The 22,858-nt window shown below is 51.4% G+C and overlaps 1 protein-coding gene and 1 long non-coding RNA gene across 4 annotated transcripts in view; one reads left to right on the top strand and one right to left on the bottom strand.

The window, feature by feature from the left end:
- The window catches only part of grap2a (GRB2 related adaptor protein 2a), a 68,683-nt gene extending 49,438 nt beyond the window's left edge, over window positions 1-19,245 (top strand). For both annotated transcript variants that reach the window (XM_059640750.1, XM_059640749.1), the window contains 3 exons: window positions 4,875-5,043; window positions 10,697-11,161; window positions 19,022-19,245. In XM_059640750.1, coding sequence (XP_059496733.1) covers window positions 4,875-5,043; window positions 10,697-11,161; window positions 19,022-19,201 — 814 coding nt within the window. In that variant the 3' untranslated portion in view covers window positions 19,202-19,245. The remainder of the gene's footprint in view (window positions 1-4,874; window positions 5,044-10,696; window positions 11,162-19,021) is intronic.
- Window positions 1-22,812, bottom strand: part of LOC132206547 (uncharacterized) — a 65,527-nt gene extending 42,715 nt beyond the window's left edge. For both annotated transcript variants that reach the window (XR_009443028.1, XR_009443029.1), the window contains exons 1-2: window positions 22,735-22,812; window positions 16,244-16,354 (exon numbers count right to left, since the gene is read on the bottom strand). This is a non-coding gene — a long non-coding RNA (uncharacterized LOC132206547). The remainder of the gene's footprint in view (window positions 1-16,243; window positions 16,355-22,734) is intronic.
- Between the last annotated feature and the right edge of the window lie 46 nt (window positions 22,813-22,858).

Below are 22,858 nucleotides of genomic sequence, written 5' to 3'. Positions count from 1 at the left end.
AAATGCTGGGCCCAGGCAACGACACCCACATCCCACAAAAAGAATAGATATTGAAAAAATATAGTCTCAGAGGTTGGGGTAGACTATTTCAGGCTAAAATGAGGAGACATTACTAAAGGATAGTGAACCTGTGGAATCCACCAGCGTCAAGGTCTGTGGAGGACAAATCACAAATATATCCAAGAAAGAAATAGATAAATATTTAGATATTGAATGCTTCACGGGGTTAGGGGAGAAAGCTTGAATATGGCGTTGAAGTAGATGATCAGGCATGATCCCATTGAGTGGTGGAATAGGTTGAAAGAGATGCATGCAGTACTCCTTGTTTCTATGTAAGCAAGAGACATAGTTAGGCAGAAGATCTATTATGGAGGGCTACTGAAACCAAATGAGATTAAGGTACAGATCAGCCGAAATTTAATTGAATGACAAAGCAGACTCGAGGGCTTGAATGAGTTCCACCTTTTCCGAAAATCTAACCTTGCAACAGGATTAACAAAGTGTGGAGCTGGATGAACACAGCAGGCCAAGCAGCAGCAGAGGAGCAGGAAGGCTGATGCTTTGGGCCTGGACCCTTCATCAGATATGGGGGAGGGGAACAGGGTTCTGAAATAAATAGAGAGAGAGGGGGAGGCGGATAGGAGATGGATAGAGGAGAAGATAGGTGGAGAGGAGACAGACAGGTCAAAGAGGCATGGATGGAGCCAGTAAAGGTGAGTGTAGGTGGGGAGGTAGGGAGGGGATAGGTCAGTCCGGGGAGGACGGACAGGTCAAGGGGGCAGGATGAGGTTAGTAGGTAGGAGAAGGGGGTGGGGCTTGAGGTGGGAGGAGGGGATAGGTGAGAGGAAGGACAGGTTAGGGAGGCAGGGACCAGCTGGGCTGGTTTTGGGATGCATTAGGGGGAGGGGAGATTTTGAAGCTTGTGAAGTCCACATTGATACCATTGGGCTGCAGGGTTCCCAAGCGGAATATGAGTTGCTGTTCCTGCAACCTTCGGGTGGCATCATTGTGGCATTGCAGGAGGCCCAGCATGGACAATGTCGTCGACGAAATGGGAGGGGGAGTTGAAATGGTTCGCAACTGGGAGGTGCGGTTGTTTAGTGCAAACCGAGCGTCGGTGTTCTGCCGAGTGGTCCCGCTCGGTTTAGATCAGGTGGATTCAGAGAGAACGCTTCATATTGAGGTTAAGTGCAGAGCTGGATGGCACCAAGAACCACCTAGACAGCTGAGTACCCCCAGAACGGCAGACTCAGTAGCCGGGGAGTGGCTATGTGATGCTTGTGAGATGTTAAATGAGTACCATGAGGGAGAAGGGAATCAAGGGCAAGGAGCATCGATTGAGATGAGGAGAGATGAGAGGAAGCACGAGTTGGGCATTAACACCAGCATCAACTGATTGGGCTGATTGGCCTGCTTCTGAACTATATATCCCCTGGAATTCTATGTAAACAGAAAGAGCAACATGTCAAGAGGCCATTCAGCCCAGTGTTGTGGTATAAGTGATAACAGGTCCTGTTTCTTGACTCTGCCTACTGGACATCAGACCCTTCACCTTCAGGGCTCCAGTCAGCCTGAGAGTTGGGTGATGGTGGGCGCAATGACATTACCAGCAGACTGGTCACCCAGAAGCACAGAGCAATGCTCCAGGAACGTGGGATCAAATCCTGCAGTGCCAGCAGGTGGAATGTAAATTCAGAGATAGTGGGAACTGCCGATGCTGGAGAATCTGAAATAACAAGGTGTAGAGCTGGATGAACACAGCAGGCCAAACAGCATCAGAGGAGCAGCAAAGCTTGACGTTTCGGTCTAGACCCTTCTTCAGAAATGTAAATTCAGTTGGTAAGCCTGGAATATATCACCATAAGACCATAAGACATAGGAGTGGAAGTAAGGCCATTCGGCCCATCAAGTCCACTCCGCCATTTAAATCATGGCTGATGGGTATTTCAACACCACTTCCCTGCACTCTCCCCGTAGCCCTTGATTCCTTTTGAGATCAAGAATTTGTCGATCTCTACCTTGAAAACATCCAATGTCCCGGCCTCCACTGCACTCTCGGCGATGGCGACCAGGAATTTATTGTCAGTTGTTGTCCAAAACCCCTGAGGTTCATAAACTTCCTTTAGGGAAGGGAGTTTGCTGGCCTTAATGGGCCTGGCCTACATTGTCTTGTATGTTTCTTCATGTGGGTCGGTTCAGGATCAGAGGGCATTGTTTAAAATTTAGGAGTCACCCTTTCAGGACGGTGATAAAGAAAAGATTATTTTCCCGAGGGCTGTGTGAGCTTGGAAGCCTCTACATCAGGAGGTGGGAGAGGTCACATCATTGACTGTTATTAAGATGGTGATGGAGAGTCATGTGTGATCGAGGAATCGGGGGGTAATCAGAGCTAGGAGTGTGGGATTTGAAGTGCAGATAGATTGGAAATGATTATACCGAATGGCAGAGCAGGATCCAGGGCCTGAATGAGAATTAAAACGAGGTGCAGGAATAGGCCATTCAGCCCTTCAGTCCTGCTCTACCATTTAATATAATTGTGGCTGATCTCATCTTGGCCCGAACTCCACTTTCCTGCCCACTGCCCCATAATCCTTCAACCCATTAAAAATTAACAATATGTCCAATTCCTCCTAAAATTTACTCAGTGACTCAGAGTCCACCGCACTCTGAGAAAGTGAACTGCACAGATTCACAGCTCTTTGAGACTCTCCCCATCTCTGTTTTAAATCTGCTGCCCCTTATTCTAAAACTATCACCTCTCAGTCCCAATCCCCCCTCACACAACGCAACTTCTTTCTCCGGCTACTGTGTCAATCCCCTTTCACATCTTATAGATCTCAATTAGATCACTGCTCATTCTTCTAAACTCCAGAGAGTATTAGCCTAAACTGCTCAAATTCTCTTCAAAAGACAAACCCCTCATCTCTGGAATCAATCTCATGACCCTCCTCTGAACTTCCTCCAATACAATGACATTCCTGCTCAAGTAAGGAGACCAGAACTGTATTTAATACTCCAGGTGACATCTCACTGATGCCTTATATAGTTGCAGCAACACTGTCCCACTTTTATATTTATTCCTTTGGCAAAAATACCAAAATTCAATTTGCCTTCCTTTTTACCTGCTGTACCTGTGTGCGAGATTCTTGCACATGGACACCCAGATCCCTCTGCGCCAAAGCACTCTGATGTTTCACTCTATTTCAATAATAAATTGCCTTTGTATTCTTCCAACCAAAATGGATAACCACTCACTTATCCACATTGAACTTTATCCACTGTGTTTTCGCTCGATACATCCATATACACTTGTCAGTTTCTTACTTCTTCATCGCAACTTATTTTAGTGTCATCTGAAAATATGACAATAATATTGTCTGTTCCTGCATCCCAGCTAGTATAATTGGTTGTAAATTGTAGGGGCTCAAAGACCGAAATTTGTGGAATCCCGTTAGTTACATGTTGTCAAAAAGAGACAGTCCCATTTATTCATAAAAGTTCATAGACTCCCTACAGCGTGGAAATAGGCCCTTCGTCCCAACAGGTCTATGCCAACCCTCAGAGAATCCCATGCTGAGAGATTTATGCTGAGAGATAGTAAGAACTGCCGACGCTGGAGTCAGAGATAACACTGTGAGGAGTTGGATGAACACAACAGGCCAGGCAGCATCTCAGGAGCAGGAAAGCTGCCATTTCAGGTCAGGACCCTTCTTCAGAAATGTCAGCTTTCCTGCTCCTCTGATGCTGCCTGGCCTGCTGTGTTCCTCCAGCCCCACGCTGGGTTATCCCATTTATGCCACTGTTCTGAATAGTGTATTATTGCTCTGGTTCATACGTGAGATTAAACCTGGAGCAATGTGGTCAACTCTTACAGCCTTCAGAATGTTATCAGACTCCTGAATGGGCCTCTCAGATTTTAAATGTAATGTTGATCTTGCACCTGTGCACCTTCTCTGTGGCTATAACATTATATACCTTGCTTTGTGCTCCCTACATTAATGCACTTTGTTTCTACCAGCATTGCATGCAAAACCAAACTTTTCACTGTATCTATGTACATGTGACAATAACAAATCAAATCAAAACACCTTCTGTAATAACTGAGCCATGCAGGGGGAATTGGAGATGAGCTCATAACACCATAAGACCATAAGACATAGGAGTGGAAATAAGGCCATTCGGCCCATCAGGTCCACTCTGCCATTTAAATCATGGCTGATGGGCATTTCACCTCCACTTCCCTGCACTCTCCCTGTAGCCCTTGATTCCTTTTGAGATCAAGAATTTGTCGATCTCTGCCTTGAAGACATTTAACGTCCCGGCCTCCACTGCACTCCGTGGCAATGAATTCCACAAGCCCACCACTCTCTGGCTGAAGAAATGTCTCCTCATTTCCATTTTAAATTGACCCCCTCTAATTTTAAGGCTGTGCCCACGGGTCCTAGTCTCCCCGCCTAACGGAAACAACTTCCCAGTGTCCACCCCTTCTAAGCCATACATTATCTTGTAAGTTTCTATTAGATCTCCCCTCAACCTTCCAAACTGCAATGAATACAATCCCAGGATCCTCAGCCGTTCATCATACGTTAAACCTACCATTCCAGGGATCATCCGTGTGAATCTCCGCTGGACACGTTGCAGGGCCAGTATGTCCTTCCTGAGGTGTGGGGCCCAAAATTGGACACAGTATTCTAAATGGGGCCTAACGAGAGCTTTATGAAGTCTCAGAAGCACATCGCTGCTTTTATATTCCAACCCTCTTGAGATAAATAAAAATAATAAATCTGCCTTAACCAGCAATAACCACATTCTGTGACCGAGAAAGAAAACAGAATTCACTCTCTGAACTGGAAAATGGATTTTTTTCCCCTCAGGCATGAGGAGGACGTTCAGCATTTTAAGGTGCTGCGCGATGGTAAAGGACACTATTTCTTGTGGTCAGAGAAATTCGACTCCCTGAACAAATTGGTGGAATATTACAAAGTCAGCTCAATCTCCAAAACAACACAGATCTGCCTGCGGGAGGCCAAAAAAGAAACAAAGGTAAATCAAGATGTGGTTGAAGGTGGAGGGAGCAGGTCTCACACGAGATTGTCATCACAGACGTTTCAGCTCAGATTCCATACACACATCTCAGCAAAGTGCTGAGGGAGTGCCGCACTGTCAGTGGGTCAGTGCTGAGGGAGCGCCGCACTGTCGGAGGGTCAGTGCTGAGGGAGCGCCGCACTGTCGGAGGGTCAGTGCTGAGGGAGCGCCGCACTGTCGGAGGGTCAGTGCTGAGGGAGCGCCGCACTGTCGGAGGGTCAGTGCTGAGGGAGCGCCGCACTGTCGGAGGGTCAGTGCTGAGGGAGTGCCGCACTGTCAGAGGGTCATTGCTGAGGGAGTGCCACACTGTCGGAGGGTTAGTGCTGAGGGAGAGGGCACTGTCGGAGGCTCAGTGCTGAGGGAGAGGGCACTGTCAGAGCGTCAATGCTGAGGGAGTGGGCACAGTAGGAGGGTCAGTGCTGAGAGAGTGGGCACTGTTGGAGGGTCAGTGCTGAGGGAGCGGGCACTGTAGGAGAGTCAGTGCTGAGGGAGTGGGCACTGTCAGAGGGTCAGTGCTGAGGGAGAAGGCACTGTCGGAGGGGCAGTGCTGAGGGAGTGGGCACTGTCGGAGGGTCAGTGCTGAGGGCGCGCCACACTGTCGGAGGGGCAGTGCTGAGGGAACGCCGCACTGTCGGAGGGTCAGTGCTGAGGGAACGCCGCACTGTCGGAGGGTCAGTGCTGAGGGAGTGCCGCACTGTCGGAGGGTCAGTGCTGAGGGAGTGGGCACTGTCGGAGGGTCAGTGCTGAGGGAGCGGGCACTGTCGGAGGGTCAGTGCTGACGGAGTGATCACTGTCGAAGGGTCAGTCTGTGGGAGTGACGCACTGTCAGAGGGTCAGTGCTGAGGGAGTGGGCGCTGTAGGAGGGTCAGTGCTGAGCGAGTGGTCACTGTCGGAGGCTCAGTCTGTGGGAGTGCCGCACTGTCAGAGGGTCAGTGCTGAGGGAGTGCCACACTGTCAGAGGGTCAGTGCTGAGGGAGTGCCGCACTGTCAGAGGGTCTGTGCTGAGGGAGTGCCACACTGTCGGAGGGTTAGAGCTGAGGGAGTGGGCACTGTCGGAGGATCAGTGCTGAGGGAGAGGGCACTGCCAGAGGGTCAGTGCTGAGGGAGCGGGCACTGTAGGAGAGTCAGTGCTGAGGGAGTGGGCACTGTAGGAGGGTCAGTGCTGAGGGAGTGGGCACTGTCAGGGGGTCAGTCTGAGGGAGTGCCGCACTGTCGGAGGGTCAGTGCTGAGGGACCACTGCTCTGTTGGAGGGTCAGTGCTGAGGGAGCGCTGCACTGTCGGAGGGGCAGTGCTGAGGGAGCGCCGCACTGTCGGAGGGTCAGTGCTGAGGGAATGGGCACTGTCGGAGGGTCAGTGCTAAGGGAGTGCCGCACTGTCGGAGGGTCAGTGCTGAGGGAGAGGGCACTGTCAGAGGGTCCGTGCTGAGGGAGCGCAGCACTGTCGGAGGGTCAGTGCTGAGGGAGTGGACACTGTCGGGGGGTCAGTCTGAGGGAGTGCCGCACTGTTGGAGGGTCAGTGCTGAGGGTGTGCCGCACTGTCGGAGGGGCAGTGCTGAGGGAACGCCACACTGTCGGAGGGTCAGTGCTGACGGAGCGCCACACTGTCAGAGGGGCAGTGCTGAGGGAACGCCGCACTGTCGGAGGGTCAGTGCTGAGGGAGCGCCGCACTGTTGGAGGCTCAGTGCTGAGGGAATGGGCAGTGTCGGACAGTCAGTGCTGAGGGAGTGGGCACTGTCGGAGGATCAGTGCTGTGGGAGCGCCACACTGTCGGAGGGGCAGTGCTGAGGGAACGCCGCACTGTCGGAGGGTCAGTGCTGAGGGAACGCCGCACTGTCGGAGGGTCAGTGCTGAGGGAGCGCCGCACTGTCGGAGGGGCAGTGCTGAGGGAGCGCCGCACTGTCGGAGGGTCAGTGCTGAGGGAGTGGGCAGTGTCGGAGGGTCAGTGCTGAGGGAGTGGGCACTGTCGGAGGATCAGTGCTGAGGGAGAGGGCACTGCCAGAGGGTCAGTGCTGAGGGAGCGGGCACTGTAGGAGAGTCAGTGCTGAGGGAGTGGGAACTGTAGGAGGGTCAGTGCTGAGGGAGTGGGCACTGTCAGGGGGTCAGTCTGAGGGAGTGTTGCACTGTCGGAGAGTCAGTGCTGAGGGAGCACCGGTCTGTTGGAGGGTCAGTGCTGAGAGAGCGCTGCACTGGCGGAGGGGCAGTGCTGAGGGAGCGCCGCACTGTCGGAGGGGCAGTGCTGAGGGAGTGGGCACTGTCGGAGGGTCAGTGCTGAGGGAACGCCGCACTGTCGGAGGGTCAGTGCTGAGGGATCGCCGCACTGTCGGAGGGTCAGTGCTGAGGGAGCACCGCACTGTCGGAGGGTCAGTGCTGAGGGAGCACCGCACTGTCAGAGGATCAGTGCTGAGGGAGCGCCGCACTGTCGGAGGGTCAGTGCTGAGGGGACGCCGCACTATCGGAGGGTCAGTACGGAGAGAGTGCTGTCCTGTCGGAGGATCAGTGCTGAGGGAGCGCCGCAATGTGGGAGGGTCAGTGCTGAGGGAGTGGGCACTGTCGGAGGGTCAGTGCTGAGGGAGCGGGCACTGTCGGAGGGTCAGTGCTGAGGGAGCGGGCACTGTCAGAGGGTCAGTGCTGAGGGAGTGCCGCACTGTCAGAGGGTCTGTGCTGAGGGAGTGCCACACTGTCGGAGGGTTAGAGCTGAGGGAGAGGGCACTGTCGGAGGCTCAGTGCTGAGGGAGAGGGCACTGTCAGAGGGTCAATGCTGAGGGAGAGGGCACTGTCGAAGGGTCAGTCTGTGGGAGTGATGCACTGTCAGAGGGTCAGTGCTGAGGGAGTGGGCACTGTAGGAGGGTCAGTGCTGAGGGAGTAGGCACTGTCAGGGGGTCAGTCTGAGGGAGTGCCGCACTGTCGGAGGGTCAGTGCTGAGGGAGCACCGCTCTGTTGGAGGGTCAGTGCTGAGGGAGCGCTGCACTGTCGGAGGGGCATTGCTGAGGGAGCGCCGCACTGTCGGAGGGTCAGTGCTGAGGGAATGGGCACTGTCGGAGGGTCAGTGCTGAGGGAGTGGGCACTGTAGGAGGGTCAGTGCTGAGGGAGTGGGCACTGTCGTGGGGTCAGTCTGAGGGAGTGCCGCACTGTTGGAGGGTCAGTGCTGAGGGAGCGCCGCACTGTCGGAGGGGCAGTGCTGAGGGAACGCCACACTGTCGGAGGGTCAATGCTGAGGGAGCGCCACACTGTCGGAGGGGCAGTGCTGAGGGAACGCCGCACTGTCGGAGGGTCAGTGCTGAGGGAGCGCCGCACTGTTGGAGGGTCAGTGCTGAGGGAGCGCTGCACTGTCGGAGGGGCAGTGCTGAGGGAGCGCCGCACTGTTGGAGGCTCAGTGCTGAGGGAATGGGCACTGTAGGAGGGTCAGTGCTGAGGGAGTGAGCACTGTCGGAGGGTCAGTGCTGAGGGAGTGCCGCAATGTGGGAGGGTCAGTGCTGAGGGAGTGCCGCAATGTGGGAGGGTCAGTAGTGATGTTTCCGATAATGTCTTTCGGCTGTAATATTAAACTGAGCTCCTGCTGCCCTCTCTTTAGATTCTAAGGACGACATCTTCGATTTAGGAAGGACAAGGAGTATGTATGGAGCAATATCCATCCTTGATCAACACCCCGTGTTGTCATTCCCTCAGCAAGGAGCTGGGGCTGGTCCACAGCAGTTAGTTGTTGGGGGGTGCAGGGCACGGTGCAGTTGGTGGCCACAGGCCTAAGTGAGTGTGTCTGTTGGGGCAGGCTGGGTCCGGTGATCCTGGAGTGTGTAAATGTCAATCTGACTGTGAAAGAATGTGAAGATGGGTAAAACCCACTGCGTCCCATTCCAGATCATTCCAAATAAATATTTACTTTAAAGTGGTCACTTTCTGCAGACACGTTTGGCCATTTGGCTGCCTACATCGAGGAGGTGATGGCCCTCGTGGTATTATCACTGGACCATTAATCTACGGACCCAGGTGATGTTCTGGGGAGCCAGGTTTGACTCCCACCACAGCAGATGGTAAAGTTTTAAGTCAATAAAAATCTGGCTTTTAAGAGTCTAACGATGACCATGAAACTGTTACTGGTTGTTGGAAATTCCCATCTGGTCCGTTGGGGAGGGAAATCTGCCATCCTTACCTGGTCTGGCCTACATGTGACTCCAGACCCACAGCAATGTGGCTGACTCTTAACTGTCGTTTGGGCTTTTAGGGATGTGCAATAAATGCTGGGCCTAGCCAGAGATGCCAATGTCCATTTGAATAAATTGAAAAAAATTAAAGTGGGAAAGAGGAGTCTGTCAGACCAAACAGAATGTTTTTTGTTGACTTTGCCAGGAGCAGATCCTATAAACACAAATTACAGAATTATTACGGTGCAGCAAAAGTCATTCAGCCCATTGTGTGTCCCCCCATGCTGACCAAATAGAACATTTTCTGATGAAGGGTCTAGGCCCGAAACATCAACTTTTGTGCTCCTGAGATGCTACTTTGCTACTGTGTTCATCCAGCTCCACACTTTGTTATCTCGGATTCTCCAGCATCTGCAGTTCCCATTATCTCAGATACTGCATAGAACAGTTCAGGCCCTTCGGCCCACGATGTTGTGCTGAACTTTTACCCTAATCCTAAGGTCTATTTAACCTCCACCCCTACCTTATACTACCATCCATTTGCCTACCTAATAGCCGCTTAAATGCCCCTAATGAGGCCGACCCCACTACCCTCTCCGGCAATGCATTCCACACCCCAACCACCCTCTGAGTAAAGAACCTACCTCTGACGTCTCCCCTATATCTACCTCCACTCACTTTTAAAGGTATGCCTCCTCGTAATAGCTACCTCCACCCCAGGGAAAATTCTCTGGCTGTCCACTCTATCTATACCTCTGATCATTTTGTACACCTCTATCAAGTCAAAAAATGGGCATCATTACCTTGTACCAATCTCCTGTGCATTCTTTTTATCCAAATACTGATCGAACAGCCTCATGAATGCCCAATGAGGCAGACAAAAAAACTGGGACTGATGTATTTTACAATTCAGACATCGTTAAAAGGCTCTTAGGCATTTCACTAGAATGTACTTAAATTGACTCAAACTCTCAAGAAACATGAGGGCAAGTGAATAAAGAAACATCTTCAAGAAATGGAGGGACAGGGAGCGGTTTAAAGAATGAATCCCAAAGTTTAAGGTTTGGATAGAGAAACCAATCATTACTGGCAAAGTGATAAAAGAAATTGTCAATGTGCAAGAGGTCAGAATGAGAGGAGCCCAGGATCTGTAGGGGCTGCGGGGGTACAGGGCTGTGAGCAGATGAAGGCGATTTTTCTGCAGAAATTCGTCACATGAATTGGGAAAGAAACTTCAGAAACTCGCTCCTCAGTGCCACCAACTGGCCAGAGCCCGCAACAAGACTGTTACCAACAGCTGTTTACATACAGTATTCCCATTTCAAGTGCTCAGGTAGGCACTTCCAACATGAAAGTGTGTCCTGAAGTTGACTGAAATGCGCAGATGACCGACAGTTTCAATAATTTGCGTGACATATCTGTATGTAAATGATTTAAAATACAAAGGACTTAAACGATTATTTCTTTTCCAGGGAGGTTTTAGTCATCCTGACTCGCGCATGGCAAATCCACGAATGATGACCTCTCGAATGTCTCATCCCCAATTGCCAGATCCCCGAATGTCTAGTCCCCGATTCCCAGATCCCCGAATGTCTAATCCCCGATTCCCAGATTTCCGACCGCCTAATCCCCGATTGCCAGATCCCCGAATGTCAGATTTCCGAATGTCTAATCCCCGAATGCAGGATTCCAGAATGCCAGATTCCCGCATTCCAGATTTCCGGATGCCAGAATCCCGAGTACCGGAACCACGGCCGGCTATTCCGCCAGTGCCCAACGCACATTTCTCTGACCCCTCGTCAATGTTCCGAAAAGGTCTCAACTCTCAGCCATCATTCAATGACGTGTCCCCAAGGTTCAGGCAGTCTTCCAGTCCACAGCCCTCTATCCAGGAACCACTTGTGGCCAGGAAAGTCAACGAGAGCCCGCCAGCGCCGGTAAGTCTGATCTTAGGTTCATCAGAGTCAGTGGGATCGAATCCCTGGCTGGATGAGGGTCTGTAGGTTTAGAGGCGCATGTGCACAGAGGGAACTGACAAAGACCCTGTGAGCAGCAACAGGATGTGAGCTGCTGTGCCTCTGCAAAAGCCAGGCTAAAGTTAAACAGAAGGAGAGATGTTACAGGAGGCAGGGATGTGATGGTAATGTCACTGGGCTAGTAATTCCACACTTTGGGCTAATTGTTTGGGGGCACAAGTTTCAAATCCTATCACAGCAAGTGATGAAATATATTAATTAAAAGGACAAGAGAGCTGAATTGTAGAGGTGAGGTGAGAGTGATGGCCCCTGACATCAAGGCTGCATTCAACCAAGTGTGGCATCAAGGATCCCGAACCAAACTGGAATCAGTGGGTATCGGGGCAAACACTCCGGTGGTTGGAGTCATACCTGACACGTAGAAAGATGGTGGTGGCTGTTGGAGGTCAGTCATCTCAGCCCCAGGACATCTCTGCAGGAGTTCCTCAGGGCAGTGTCCTAGACCCAACCATCTTCAGCTGCTTCATCAATGACCTTCCCTCCATCATAAGGTCAGAAGTGGGGATGTTCACCGATGAATGCACAATGTTCAGCACCGTTTGTGACTCCTCAGGTACTGAAGCAGCCCATATTCACAGATCTGGACAATATCCAGGCTTGGGGTGACAAGTGACATTCGCGCCACACAAATGCCAGGCTATGACCATCACCAATAGGAGACAATCTAACCACCGCCCCTTGACATTCAATGGTGTTACCATCACTGAAGCCCCACTGTCAACATCCTGGAGGTTACCATTGACCAGAAACCATCACAGTGTCTACAATATAATAAAATGTGAGGCTGGAGAACACAGCAGGCCAAGCAGCATCTCAGGAGCACAAAAGCTGACGTTTCGGGCCGAGACCCTTCATCAGAGAGGGGGATGGGGAGAGGGAACTGGAATAAATAGGGAGAGAGGGAGAGGCGGACCGAAGATGGAGAGTAAAGAAGATAGGTGGAGTGAGTGTAGGTGGGGAGGTAGGGAGGGGATAGGTCAGTCCAGGGAAGAGGGACAGGTCAAGGAGGTGGGATGAGGTTAGTAGGTAGCTGGGGGTGCGGCCTGGGGTGGGAGGAAGGGATGGGTGAGAGGAAGAACCGGTTAGGGAGGCAGAGACAGGTTGGACTGGTTTTGGGATGCAGTGGGTGGGGGGGAAGAGCTGGCTGGTTGTGTGGTGCAGTGGGGGGAGGGGACGAACTGGGCTGGTTTAGGGATGCAGTAGGGGAAGGGGAGATTTTGAAACTGGTGAAGTCCACATTGATACCATATGGCTGCAGGGTTCCCAGGCGGAATATGAGTTGCTGTTCCTGCAACCTTCGGGTGGCATCATTGTGGCACTGCAGGAGGCCCATGATGGACATGTCATCTAGAGAATGGGAGGAGGAGTGGAAATGGTTTGCGACTGGGAGGTGCAGTTGTTTGTTGCGAACTGAGCGGAGGTGTTCTGCAAAGTGGACCACAAGCCTCCACTTGGTTTCCCCAATGTAGAGGAAGCCGCACCGGGTACAGTGGATGCAGTATACCACATTGGCAGATGTGCAGGTGAACCTCTGCTTGATGTGGAATGTCATCTTGGGGCCTGGGATGGGGGTGAGGGAGGAGGTGTGGGGGCAAGTGTAGCATTTCCTGTGGTTGCAGGGGAAGGTGCCGGGTGTGGTGGGGTTGGAGGGCAGTGTGGAGCGAACAAGGGAGTCACGGAGAGAGAGGACGAACGGTCAGTCCTTAGCAAGGGGCTCACCTTTGTCCCCCTACAACCACACATCAACGAATACCAGTCACGGTTGGACATAGAGCAGTTTTTCCGCCGTCTTCGCCTCCATGCCTACTTCTTTAACCGGGAACCCAACCCTCCTTCCACTGACCCCTTCACCCGCTTCCAACACAAGTCCTCCTCCTGGACACCACCCCCAGGCCTCCTACCCTCCCTCGACCTCATCATCTCCAACCCTCGGAGCGGAGGGAATAGGGGATGGAATTTTTGCAGGAGGGTGTGTGGGAGGAGGTGTATTCCAGATAGCTGTGGGAGTCGGTGGGCTTGAAATGGACATCAGTTACAAGCTGGTCGCCTGAGATGGAGACTGAGAGGTCCAGGAAGGTGAGGGATGTGCTGGAGATGGCCCAGGTGAACTGAAGGTTGGGGTGGAAGGTGGTGGTGAAGTGGATGAACTGTTCGAGCTCCTCTGGGGAGCAAGAGGCGGCGCCGATACAGTCATCAATGTACCGGAGGAAGAGGTGGGGTTTGGGGCCTGTGTAGGTGCGGAAGAGGGACTGTTCCACGTAACCTACAAAGAGGCAGGCATAGCTGGGACCCATGCGGGTGCCCATGGCCACCCCCTTAGTCTGTAGGAAGTGGGAGGAGTCAAAAGAGAAGTTGTTGAGTGTGAGGACGAGTTCAGCTAGGCGGATGAGAGTGTCGGTGGAGGGGGCCTGGTCGGGCCTGCGGGACAGGAAGAAGCGGAGGGCCTTGAGGCCATCTCCATGCGGAATGCAGGTGTACAGGGACTGGACGTCCATGGTGAATATGAGGTGTTGGGGGCCAGGGAATTGGAAGTCCTGGAGGAGGTGGAGGGCGTGGGTGGTGTCACGGACCTAGGTGGGGAGTTCCTGGACCAAAGGGGAGAAAATGGAGTCCAGATAGGTGGAGATGAGTTTGGTGGGGCAGGAGCAGGCTGAGACGATGGGTCGACCAGGGCAGGCAGGTTTGTGGATTTTGGGAAGAAGATAGAAACGGGCCGTGCGGGGTTGGGGAACAATGAGGTTGGAGGCTGTGGGTGGGAGGTCCCCTGTGGTGATGAGGTCGTGAATGGTGTTGGAGATGATGGTTTGGTGCTCGGGTATGGGGTCATGATCGAGGAGGCGGTAGGAGGTGGTGTCGGAGAGTTGGCGTCTGGCCTCGGCGATGTAGAGGTCAGTGCGCCATACTACCACTGCGCCACCCTTGTCTGCGGGTTTGATGGTGAGGTTGGGGTTGGAGCGGAGGGAGCGGAGGGCTGCCCGTTCTGCGGGGGAGAGGTTGGAGTGGGTGAGAGGGGTGGAGAGGTTGAGGCGGTTAATGTCTCGACGGCAGTTGGAGATGAAGAGGTCGAGGGAGGGTAGGAGGCCTGGGGGTGGTGTCCAGGAGGAGGACTTGTGTTGGAAGCGGGTGAAGGGGTCAGTGGAAGGAGGGTTGGGTTCCCGGTTAAAGAAGTAGGCATGGAGGCGAAGATGGCGGAAAAACTGCTCTATGTCCAACCGTGACTGGTATTCGTTGATGTGTGGTTGTAGGGGGACAAAGGTGAGCCCCTTGCTAAGGACTGACCGTTCGTCCTCTCTCTCCGTGACTCCCTTGTTCGCTCCACACTGCCCTCCAACCCCACCACACCCGGCACCTTCCCCTGCAACCGCAGGAAATGCTACACTTGTCCCCACACCTCCTCCCTCACCCCCATCCCAGGCCCCAAGATGACATTCCACATCAAGCAGAGGTTCACCTGCACATCTGCCAATGTGGTATACTGCATCCACTGTACCCGGTGCGGCTTCCTCTACATTGGGGAAACCAAGCGGAGGCTTGGGGACCGCTTTGCAGAACACCTCCGCTCAGTTCGCAACAAACAACTGCACCTCCCAGTCGCCAACCATTTCCACTCCCCCTCCCATTCTCTTGATGACATGTCCATCATGGGCCTCCTGCAGTGCCACAATGATGCCACCCGAAGGTTGCAGGAACAGCAACTCATATTCCGCCTGGGAACCCTGCAGCCATATGGTATCAATGTGGACTTCACCAGTTTCAAAATCTCCCCTTCCCCTACTGCATCCCTCAACCAGCCCAGTTCGTCCCCTCCCCCCACTGCACCACACAACCAGCCCAGCTCTTCCCCCCCACCCACTGCATCCCAAAACCAGTCCAACCTGTCTCTGCCTCCCTAACCGGTTCTTCCTCTCACCCATCCCTTCCTCCCACCCCAAGCCGCACCCAGAGCTACCTACTAACCTCATCCCACCTCCTTGACCTGTCCGTCTTCCCTGGACTGACCTATCCCCTCCCTACCTCCCCACCTCCACTCACTCCACCTATCTTCTTTACTCTCCATCTTCGGTCCGCCTCCCCCTCTCTCCCTATTTATTCCAGTTCCCTCTCCCCATCCCCCTCTCTGATGAAGGGTCTCGGCCCAAAACGTCAGCTTTTGTGCTCCTGAGATGCTGCTTGGCTTGCTGTGTTCATCCAGCCTCACATTTTATTATCTTGGAATTCTCCAGCATCTGCAGTTCCCATTATCTCTGAGACAGTGTCTACAAGCTAGGAATACTGCAGTGAGTAACTCACCTCCTGACTCCTCAAATTGTGTCCATCATCTACAAGGCACAAGGCAGGAGTGTGATGGAATACTCCCCACTTGCCTGGATGGGGGCAGCCCCAACAACACTTAAGAAGCTCGATACCATCCAGGACAAAGCAGCTGCTTGATTAGCACCACATCCACAAACATCCCACTCCCCGCCCCCATCAATGCTCAGTAACAGCAGTGTGTACCATCTACAAGATGCTCTGCAGAAACTCACCAGAGATCCTCAGACAGCACCTTCCAAACCCACGATCACTTCCATTTGGAAGGACAAGGGCAGCAGATACATGGGAACACCACCCCCTCCAAGTTCCCCTCCAAACCACTCACCATCCTGACTTGGAAATATATCACCGTTCCTTCACTGTCGCTGGGTCAAAATCCTGGAATTCCCTCCTAATGGCATTGTGGGTCAACCTACAGCACATGGACTTCAGCGGTTCAAGAAGGCAGCTCACCCCCACCTTCTCAAGGGGCAACTCGGAACGGGGCAATAAATGCTGACCCAGCCAGCGATGCCCACATCGCACAAATGAATTTTTAGAAAAATAATGCATTAATTCTGGAACTGAAGGTTCATATCTGTGATAATGACCATTAATCTATCATCCATCGTCATCAAACCCCCATCTGGTTCACTAGTGTCCTTTAGGGAAGGAGACTGCCGTCCTTACCTGGTCTGGTCTACATGTGACTCCAGACCCACAGCAATGCGGTTGACTCTTAACCGCCCTCTGGGCGATTAGGGATACAATAAGTGCCGACTAGCCAACGACATTCGCATCCTGTGAAAACAATTTTGCAAAACCTTAGGCAGATCCTGGTCTTCCCTAAGACTCTCAATCACTCAGATCCCATTCTGAGATCCTACAGTTTTCTCTCGATCCTGTGAGTCTTTCTGTCTCACTCTGTTACATTACCACTCTGTTTTTATCTCCTCTGTTCAATCCCGTTTTTTTTTCTGTCTCTGTCTACGAAAATAGGGACAGGAGAAAGCCATTCAGGCCCTCAGGCCTGGTCCATCAGTGAGATCATGGCTGATCTGTGGCCTAACTCCACATACCTATAGAGCCATACAGAATGGAAATGGGTGCTTCAGCCCACTTTGTCCGTGCTGACCATGTTTCCTAAACGGAACTAGTCCCATTTACCTGTGTTTGGCCCATACCCCTCTCAACCTTTACTCTCCAGGTAAATGACCAAATGTTTTTCAAATGTTATAATTGCATTTCACCTCTAACTGTTCCTCTGGCAACTTGTTCCTTGCGCGCAGCACACTTTGAATGAAAAAGTTGTCTGTCAGGTCCCCTTTTAAAGCTTGGCCCTCTCACCTTAAACTGTGCCCTCTAGTTCTGGACTCCCCTACCCTGGGGAAAAAGACCCTGTCCATGCCCCTCATGATTTTATAAATCTTTATAATGTCACCCCTCAGCCTCCCAACACTCCAGGGAAAGAAATCCCAGGCTATCCAGCCTCTCCTTATAACTCAGACCTTTCAGACTCAGTAACGTCCCTGTATATCTTTTTTGCACCCTTTCCAGTTTAAAAAACATTCTTTCTCCAGCAGGGCAGATGGTACACTAAACCCCAAATGTGGTTGTACCAATCACATGTACAGCTGTAACACAATGTTGCATCTCCTCTACTCAGTGCTCCGACCTGAATACCTTTATCTTTGCTTAACAAACTATCTATTTCAGGTTTAAAATTAATGAGTGATCCAACACAAAGCGCTGTTTAAGGAAGAGAATTGCAAACCATTATCACCCTTTGTCTGTAGAAGTGCTTCCTGACATCCCTCCTGAATGGTCTGGCCCTAATTTTCAGACTATGCCCCCGGCTTCTAGAATCCCCAATCAGTGGAAATAATTTACCTTTATCTATCCTGTTTTTCTCTGTTAATACCGTGAAAACTCTCCCTTGGACACTCTCTCAATCTTTCAGTTGCATTTCTTTCTGTCTCAGTGTCCTTCTCTTTGTCTTGGAGCCGCTCTTTCTTTTACACCTTAGCTTCCTCTGTTTGCTCTGTCTCAATATTTTCGTCATCCTGTCACTTGCTACGTTTTGTGTTGTTATTTCTCTCTCTCTCCCTGTTTTCCCACCATCCCTCCCTCCCTCAGGTACCTTTGTGTTCTCCCTATCGCTGTGAGTCCTGATTCTAACTTGGAAATGATGTTGCCAGTTCAAGGTGAAGGTCCACATGGACCCTGGGTTTTGCTTCTGTGGTTCGCCAACTGTGTAAATCCAACATTCAGCATGGTCCATGTAACCCATTGTCAAAACTTGCCAGTAACGCAGTGAGCCTGCACCGACCCATTAAGGGATTAACAAGTCTCTACTGTATCTATTATACTGACAAAACAACCAGAGAGGAATCGAGAAATCACTCTCTAACACAGGCATCTGCAATGTGCTGCCTGAAAAGGGAGATGCAACAGGAACTTTCACGAGAGGAAAGTCTGATAAGTAGCTGATTCAGATTCACAGAGACTGAGAAACACACAGAGCCATTCAGCCCATCAGTGGCAGTGCTGGCACTTTGGTGGAATGATCCCACTTGCCGTATTGCCCCAGCCCTCACACTTTCCCTCTTCAGCTAATTATCCCATTCCCCTTGTGATTCCCCTTCCTATTGGATCTGCCTTTTTTACACAGAGGGTGGTTCGTGTGTGGAATGAACTTCCAGGAAAAATGGTGGATGTGGCTACAGTTACAACGTTTAAAAGATATTTGAATAAGTTCATGACTAGGAAAGGTTTGGAGGGATATGGGCCAAATGCAGGGAAGAGGGACTAGTTTAGTTTGGGATTGTGGATGGCATGGACTGGTTGGGCCAAAGGGTCTGTTTCTGCCCTGTTTCACTCTACTTCAAGGCAGGAAATTCCAGATCCCTGAGTGAAAAAATGTTTTTCGATTCCCGTCTGGCTGGTTTTGTCAGAATAATAGATACAGCAGAGACTTTTTAATCCCTACGATGGGTCTGGACAGGTTGTAAGAAATAAACAGTCACCCAGTCACAGGAGAGCAATGTAAATCAATGAACATGTGACGGCAACTCCCATCAGGACGTGTTCGGTGAAATGACCAAAAGCTGAGACAAAGAGGTATGTGCTGAGGAGAGGAAGGGAACAGGGGGTATTGGGACAGGTTAAGAGGTTGTAGCAGGGAGTTCCAGAACGTCGGTTTCAAGCAGCTGAAGTGCTGGAATGATAAAACCTGGCAATGTGCCAGAGTTGGAGGGACACAGGGGATGTGTGGGAGAGGAGGAAGGTAGGGGAGAGGGCGAGGTCATGGAGGGGTTTGAAAGCAAGGGAAATGAAAAGGTGCGAGGAAATCTTCAAAATCGCAGGGTCGTTGGGGCAGGGAGCCATGGGGGTGGGGGATTTACCATGCGGTGACTGTCATTCCATCATCGAAAGGGCTTCTCACTCGAAGGTTCCTCCCTCTTGCAGAAACCTCGGAGGGTTCAGGCATTGTTCGATTTCACAGCAGAGGCAGACGACGAGCTGGAGTTTAAGAGTGGAGACATTATCGAGGTCTTGGACAGCGCAGACCCCTCATGGTGGAAGGGCTGTTTATGGGGAAGGGTTGGTTTATTCCCAAGTAACTATGTGGCACCAATTAACCGGTGACAACCCCCACTTGGCCTGTGGAAAGTTGTTGTTTTCTTTCTCACTCCCTACCATTGTGGTTAATAAAATATTTGTTCTTGAATTAACACTGACTTTGTCATTTGTACACAGTCCCTCATTCACAATGTCCAACCCAGCTTTGATTTATGTACAGAAGTGGGCCCTTCAGCCCATCGAGCCCTCTGCTACAACATAAAATCATCGCCCTCAATGGCAATTCCCTGCACTTCATTCCCAAGGAAAGAGGATCTCATTTCGCCAGACACAGGCTGGGAATTCCTAACAAGTGCTGATCCATCCAACCTTCTTGGGTTTACTCTGCCCAACTTACAAAAGGCAGGCAATGTGGGTCAGAGGGTAAGAAACAGCTGTCTCCGGGAAGAAGGATTACATCCACAATACTGAGCAGCGAACCATCTCAATCAGAGTTCATGGCTCGTGTCCTCACAAAACAAAATCGCTCCGAAAATTCATTGTTGCCTATCAGCCACGGTTCAGTGAGAGGTAGTCTTCTCTCTCATGAAGTAACAGGTTCACATCCCTTCATAGAGTCTTAAACTGATAATCTCATCTGACGCTTGACAGTGCTCTACAAAGGGAGCGCCGCACTGTCGGAGGGTCAGTGCTGAGGGAGTGGGCACTGTCGGAGGGTCAGTGCTGAGGGAGTGGGCACTGTCAGAGGGTCAGTGCTGAGGGAACGCCGCACTGTCGGTGGGTCAGTGCTGAGGGAGTGGGCACTGTCGGAGGGTCAGTGCTGAGGGAGCACTGCACTGTCGGAGGGTCAGTGCTGAGGGAGTGCCGCACTGTCTGAGGGTCAGTGCTGAAGGAGCGCTGCAATGTTGGAGGGTCAGTGCTGAGGGAGTGGGCACTGTCGGAGGGTCAGTGCTGAGGGAGCACTGCACTGTCGGAGGGTCAGTGCTGAGGGAGTGCCGCACTGTCGGAGGGTCAGTGCTGAGGGAGCGCTGCAATGTTGGAGGGTCAGTGCTGAGGGAGCGCTGCACCGTCGGAGGGTCAGTGCTGAGGGACTGCCGCACTGTCGGAGGGTCAGTGCTAAGGGAGCGCTGCACTGTCAGAGGGTCAGTGCTGAGGGAGTGGGCACTGTCGGAGGGTCAGTACTGAGGGAGCGTTGCACCGTCGGAGGGTCAGTGCTGAGGGACTGCCGCACTGTCGGAGGGTCAGTGCTGAGGGAGCGCCGCACTGTCGGAGGGTCAGTGCTGAGGGAGCGCTGCACTGTCGGAGGGTCAGTGCCGAGGGAACACTGCACTGTCGGAGGGCCAGTGCTGAGGGACTGCCGCACTGTCGGAGGGTCAGTGCTGAGGGAGCGCCGCACTGTCGGAGGGTCAGTGCTGAGGGAGCGCTGCACTGTCGGAGGGTCTCACTTTAGAATGGTCTCAGGTGCCATTTTTCTACCATGAACCAATCAAGTTTGTGGGATCTTGCTGAAATCAATTCCTTCCTAAGGTGTTTGTTGTGAAATCAGATTGAATTCACACTTGGTCACCTCCCAAACAGGAAACCATGAGCGTGTTTCTGAGTCATATTAAGGAAACAATCCAGCTGTTCAATGGGAGGAACATAAGAAATATTTCTGTGATCCAGTTTGACCTTTCCTTTGGGTTATGCCCATGGCTGCGTGGACATGTGTTTGCTCAGACACGGTCAGTTTGAGCCCTGCTGCAGTCCTCTTGCAAATGGGACTAGATCACTTTCCGTTATCTGGTCAGCACAGATGAGTTGGAGCGAAGCGTCTGTTTCCATGCTGCATGACGCTATATCAGTCTGGCTCAGAATGCTGGTGAGACTTTCCTCCTGTTTGATCGCTCTCCCAGGAATTTGCATCTTGGGCTGTTCTCGTTCTCCTTAAAATGCTGCACAATTACAAGTAGTTTCTGTTGAAACACAGAAACACTAAAAGAGGTGTGAAATGGTCACTGATTCTCTGTAAAGGCTTCTTTCCAAAACTCCCTGCGTCAGAACTGAATCTGAATCGGCAGCTCAGGAGCTACGGGTTTTGAAAGAGAGAGACAATGGGATCTTCCTTTGCCTCAAAACATTGTTTGGTAAATTGGGCAAAGAATAGGCAACTTTCCAGCTGTCCAGTGGGATAGTTGGTGACTCATTCTCACAGCCACTACACAGTGAACACATCAAATGAAACCACTTCCAGAACTCACTCACAACTGGTCCCCTGGAGTGGAGCAAGATTTCTTAAGCACCTCTTGTAACCTCAGAGATAGTAGGAACTACTGATGCTGGAGAATCTGAGATAACAGAAGAAGCATCCAGGCCTGAAACATCAGCTTTCCTGCTCCTCTGATGCTGCTCGCCCTGCTGTGTTCATCCAGCTCTACACCTTGTTATCTTATAACCTCAGCCTGCCTTACCTGTGTGATACATCCGGCTGTATATCTCCCCGAAAATTTATATTCGTAGTTTAGTCATAGAAATTTTGTCAAACCCCTGCACTCTATTTATGAATATTTTTTAAAGTGTTCTGTGAAAGTACAGTACACAGCAGAAAATGATTGTGAATATAAGGGCTCGGAGCAGGAGTAGACCATTCAGGCTCTCGGCTCAATACAGTTGTGGCCAATCTCATCTTGGCTTCAGCTCCACGTTCCTGCCTGCTCTTGATCAGTCTTCAACCGGTAATTACTTAAAACTCTCCACATCTCCTTTGTGAATTTACTCACTCTCCTGGTGTCCACCTCACTCCACATAAAATGAATTGCACAGATCCATGACCTATTAAAGCCTTATTAACTTATCAGCCCATGAAATGAGAAAGAGCGCAGCAAAGATTTACTCAGATCCTACCTGGACTGGAAGGTTTGAGTTATGAGCAGAGTTTGAATGGGCTGGAACTTCTTTCACTGGAGCACAGGAGACTGAGGTTACAGAGATTCCATAAAATCCTGAGGGGCATAGATAAGGCAGATGGCCATCAGCCTTATCTCCCATGGTAGGGGAGTCTAAAACTAAAGATAGGTATGAGGTGAGAGGGGGAGAGAAGCAAAAGGAGCCAGAGGGGTAATTTTTACAAATGGGGGGTGGTGAGTGCCTGGAACGGGATTCCAGATGAAGTGGTGAAGGCAAGTATGATTTTGTCATTTAAGAAAATTTTGCACAAGTGCGTGGATGGGATAGGTGTGAAGGGATAGGGACCGAACACAGGCAAATGGCGCTAGTTTAAATGTGAAAGTTAGGCAGCATGCACAAGTTGGGCCAAAGGGCCTGTTTCAATGCTGTCGACCTCTATGACCTTATACTCTTCCTCATCGCGACTTTAGATTTGCTGCAACTTCACGACAAGAAGCAAGTTAATCGATTCCTACAAAATGACAAACAGTTTCTGGGAACTTGACTCTTTGTGCTCACCTAACTGAAAGACAAAACCCTCCTTTTAGCAAAATCCCGCCTCCCACAAAGCAGGATAGGCTGCTCTGAGCAACTTCACTTGACGATTAGCCTTAGTCACTTGTCAATTGTTACCTTAAAAGGAGGACACAGCTGAGAGAGAAAAGTTGCCTTACCTGTTGGACTTTGCTTTATGTCAGTCCAGGAATACAGCGAGCGAGGGAGGGGGAGAGAGAGAGAGAGAGAGAGAGAGAGGGGAGTGGAGAGAGAGAGAGAGGTGGTGGGGGGGAGAGGGGGAGA

The sequence above is a fragment of the Stegostoma tigrinum genome, chromosome 38 (genome assembly GCF_030684315.1).
Source record: "Stegostoma tigrinum isolate sSteTig4 chromosome 38, sSteTig4.hap1, whole genome shotgun sequence".
In the NCBI taxonomy this organism is placed as follows: domain Eukaryota; kingdom Metazoa; phylum Chordata; class Chondrichthyes; order Orectolobiformes; family Stegostomatidae; genus Stegostoma; species Stegostoma tigrinum.
This window is presented reverse-complemented; position numbering and strand designations above follow the sequence as displayed.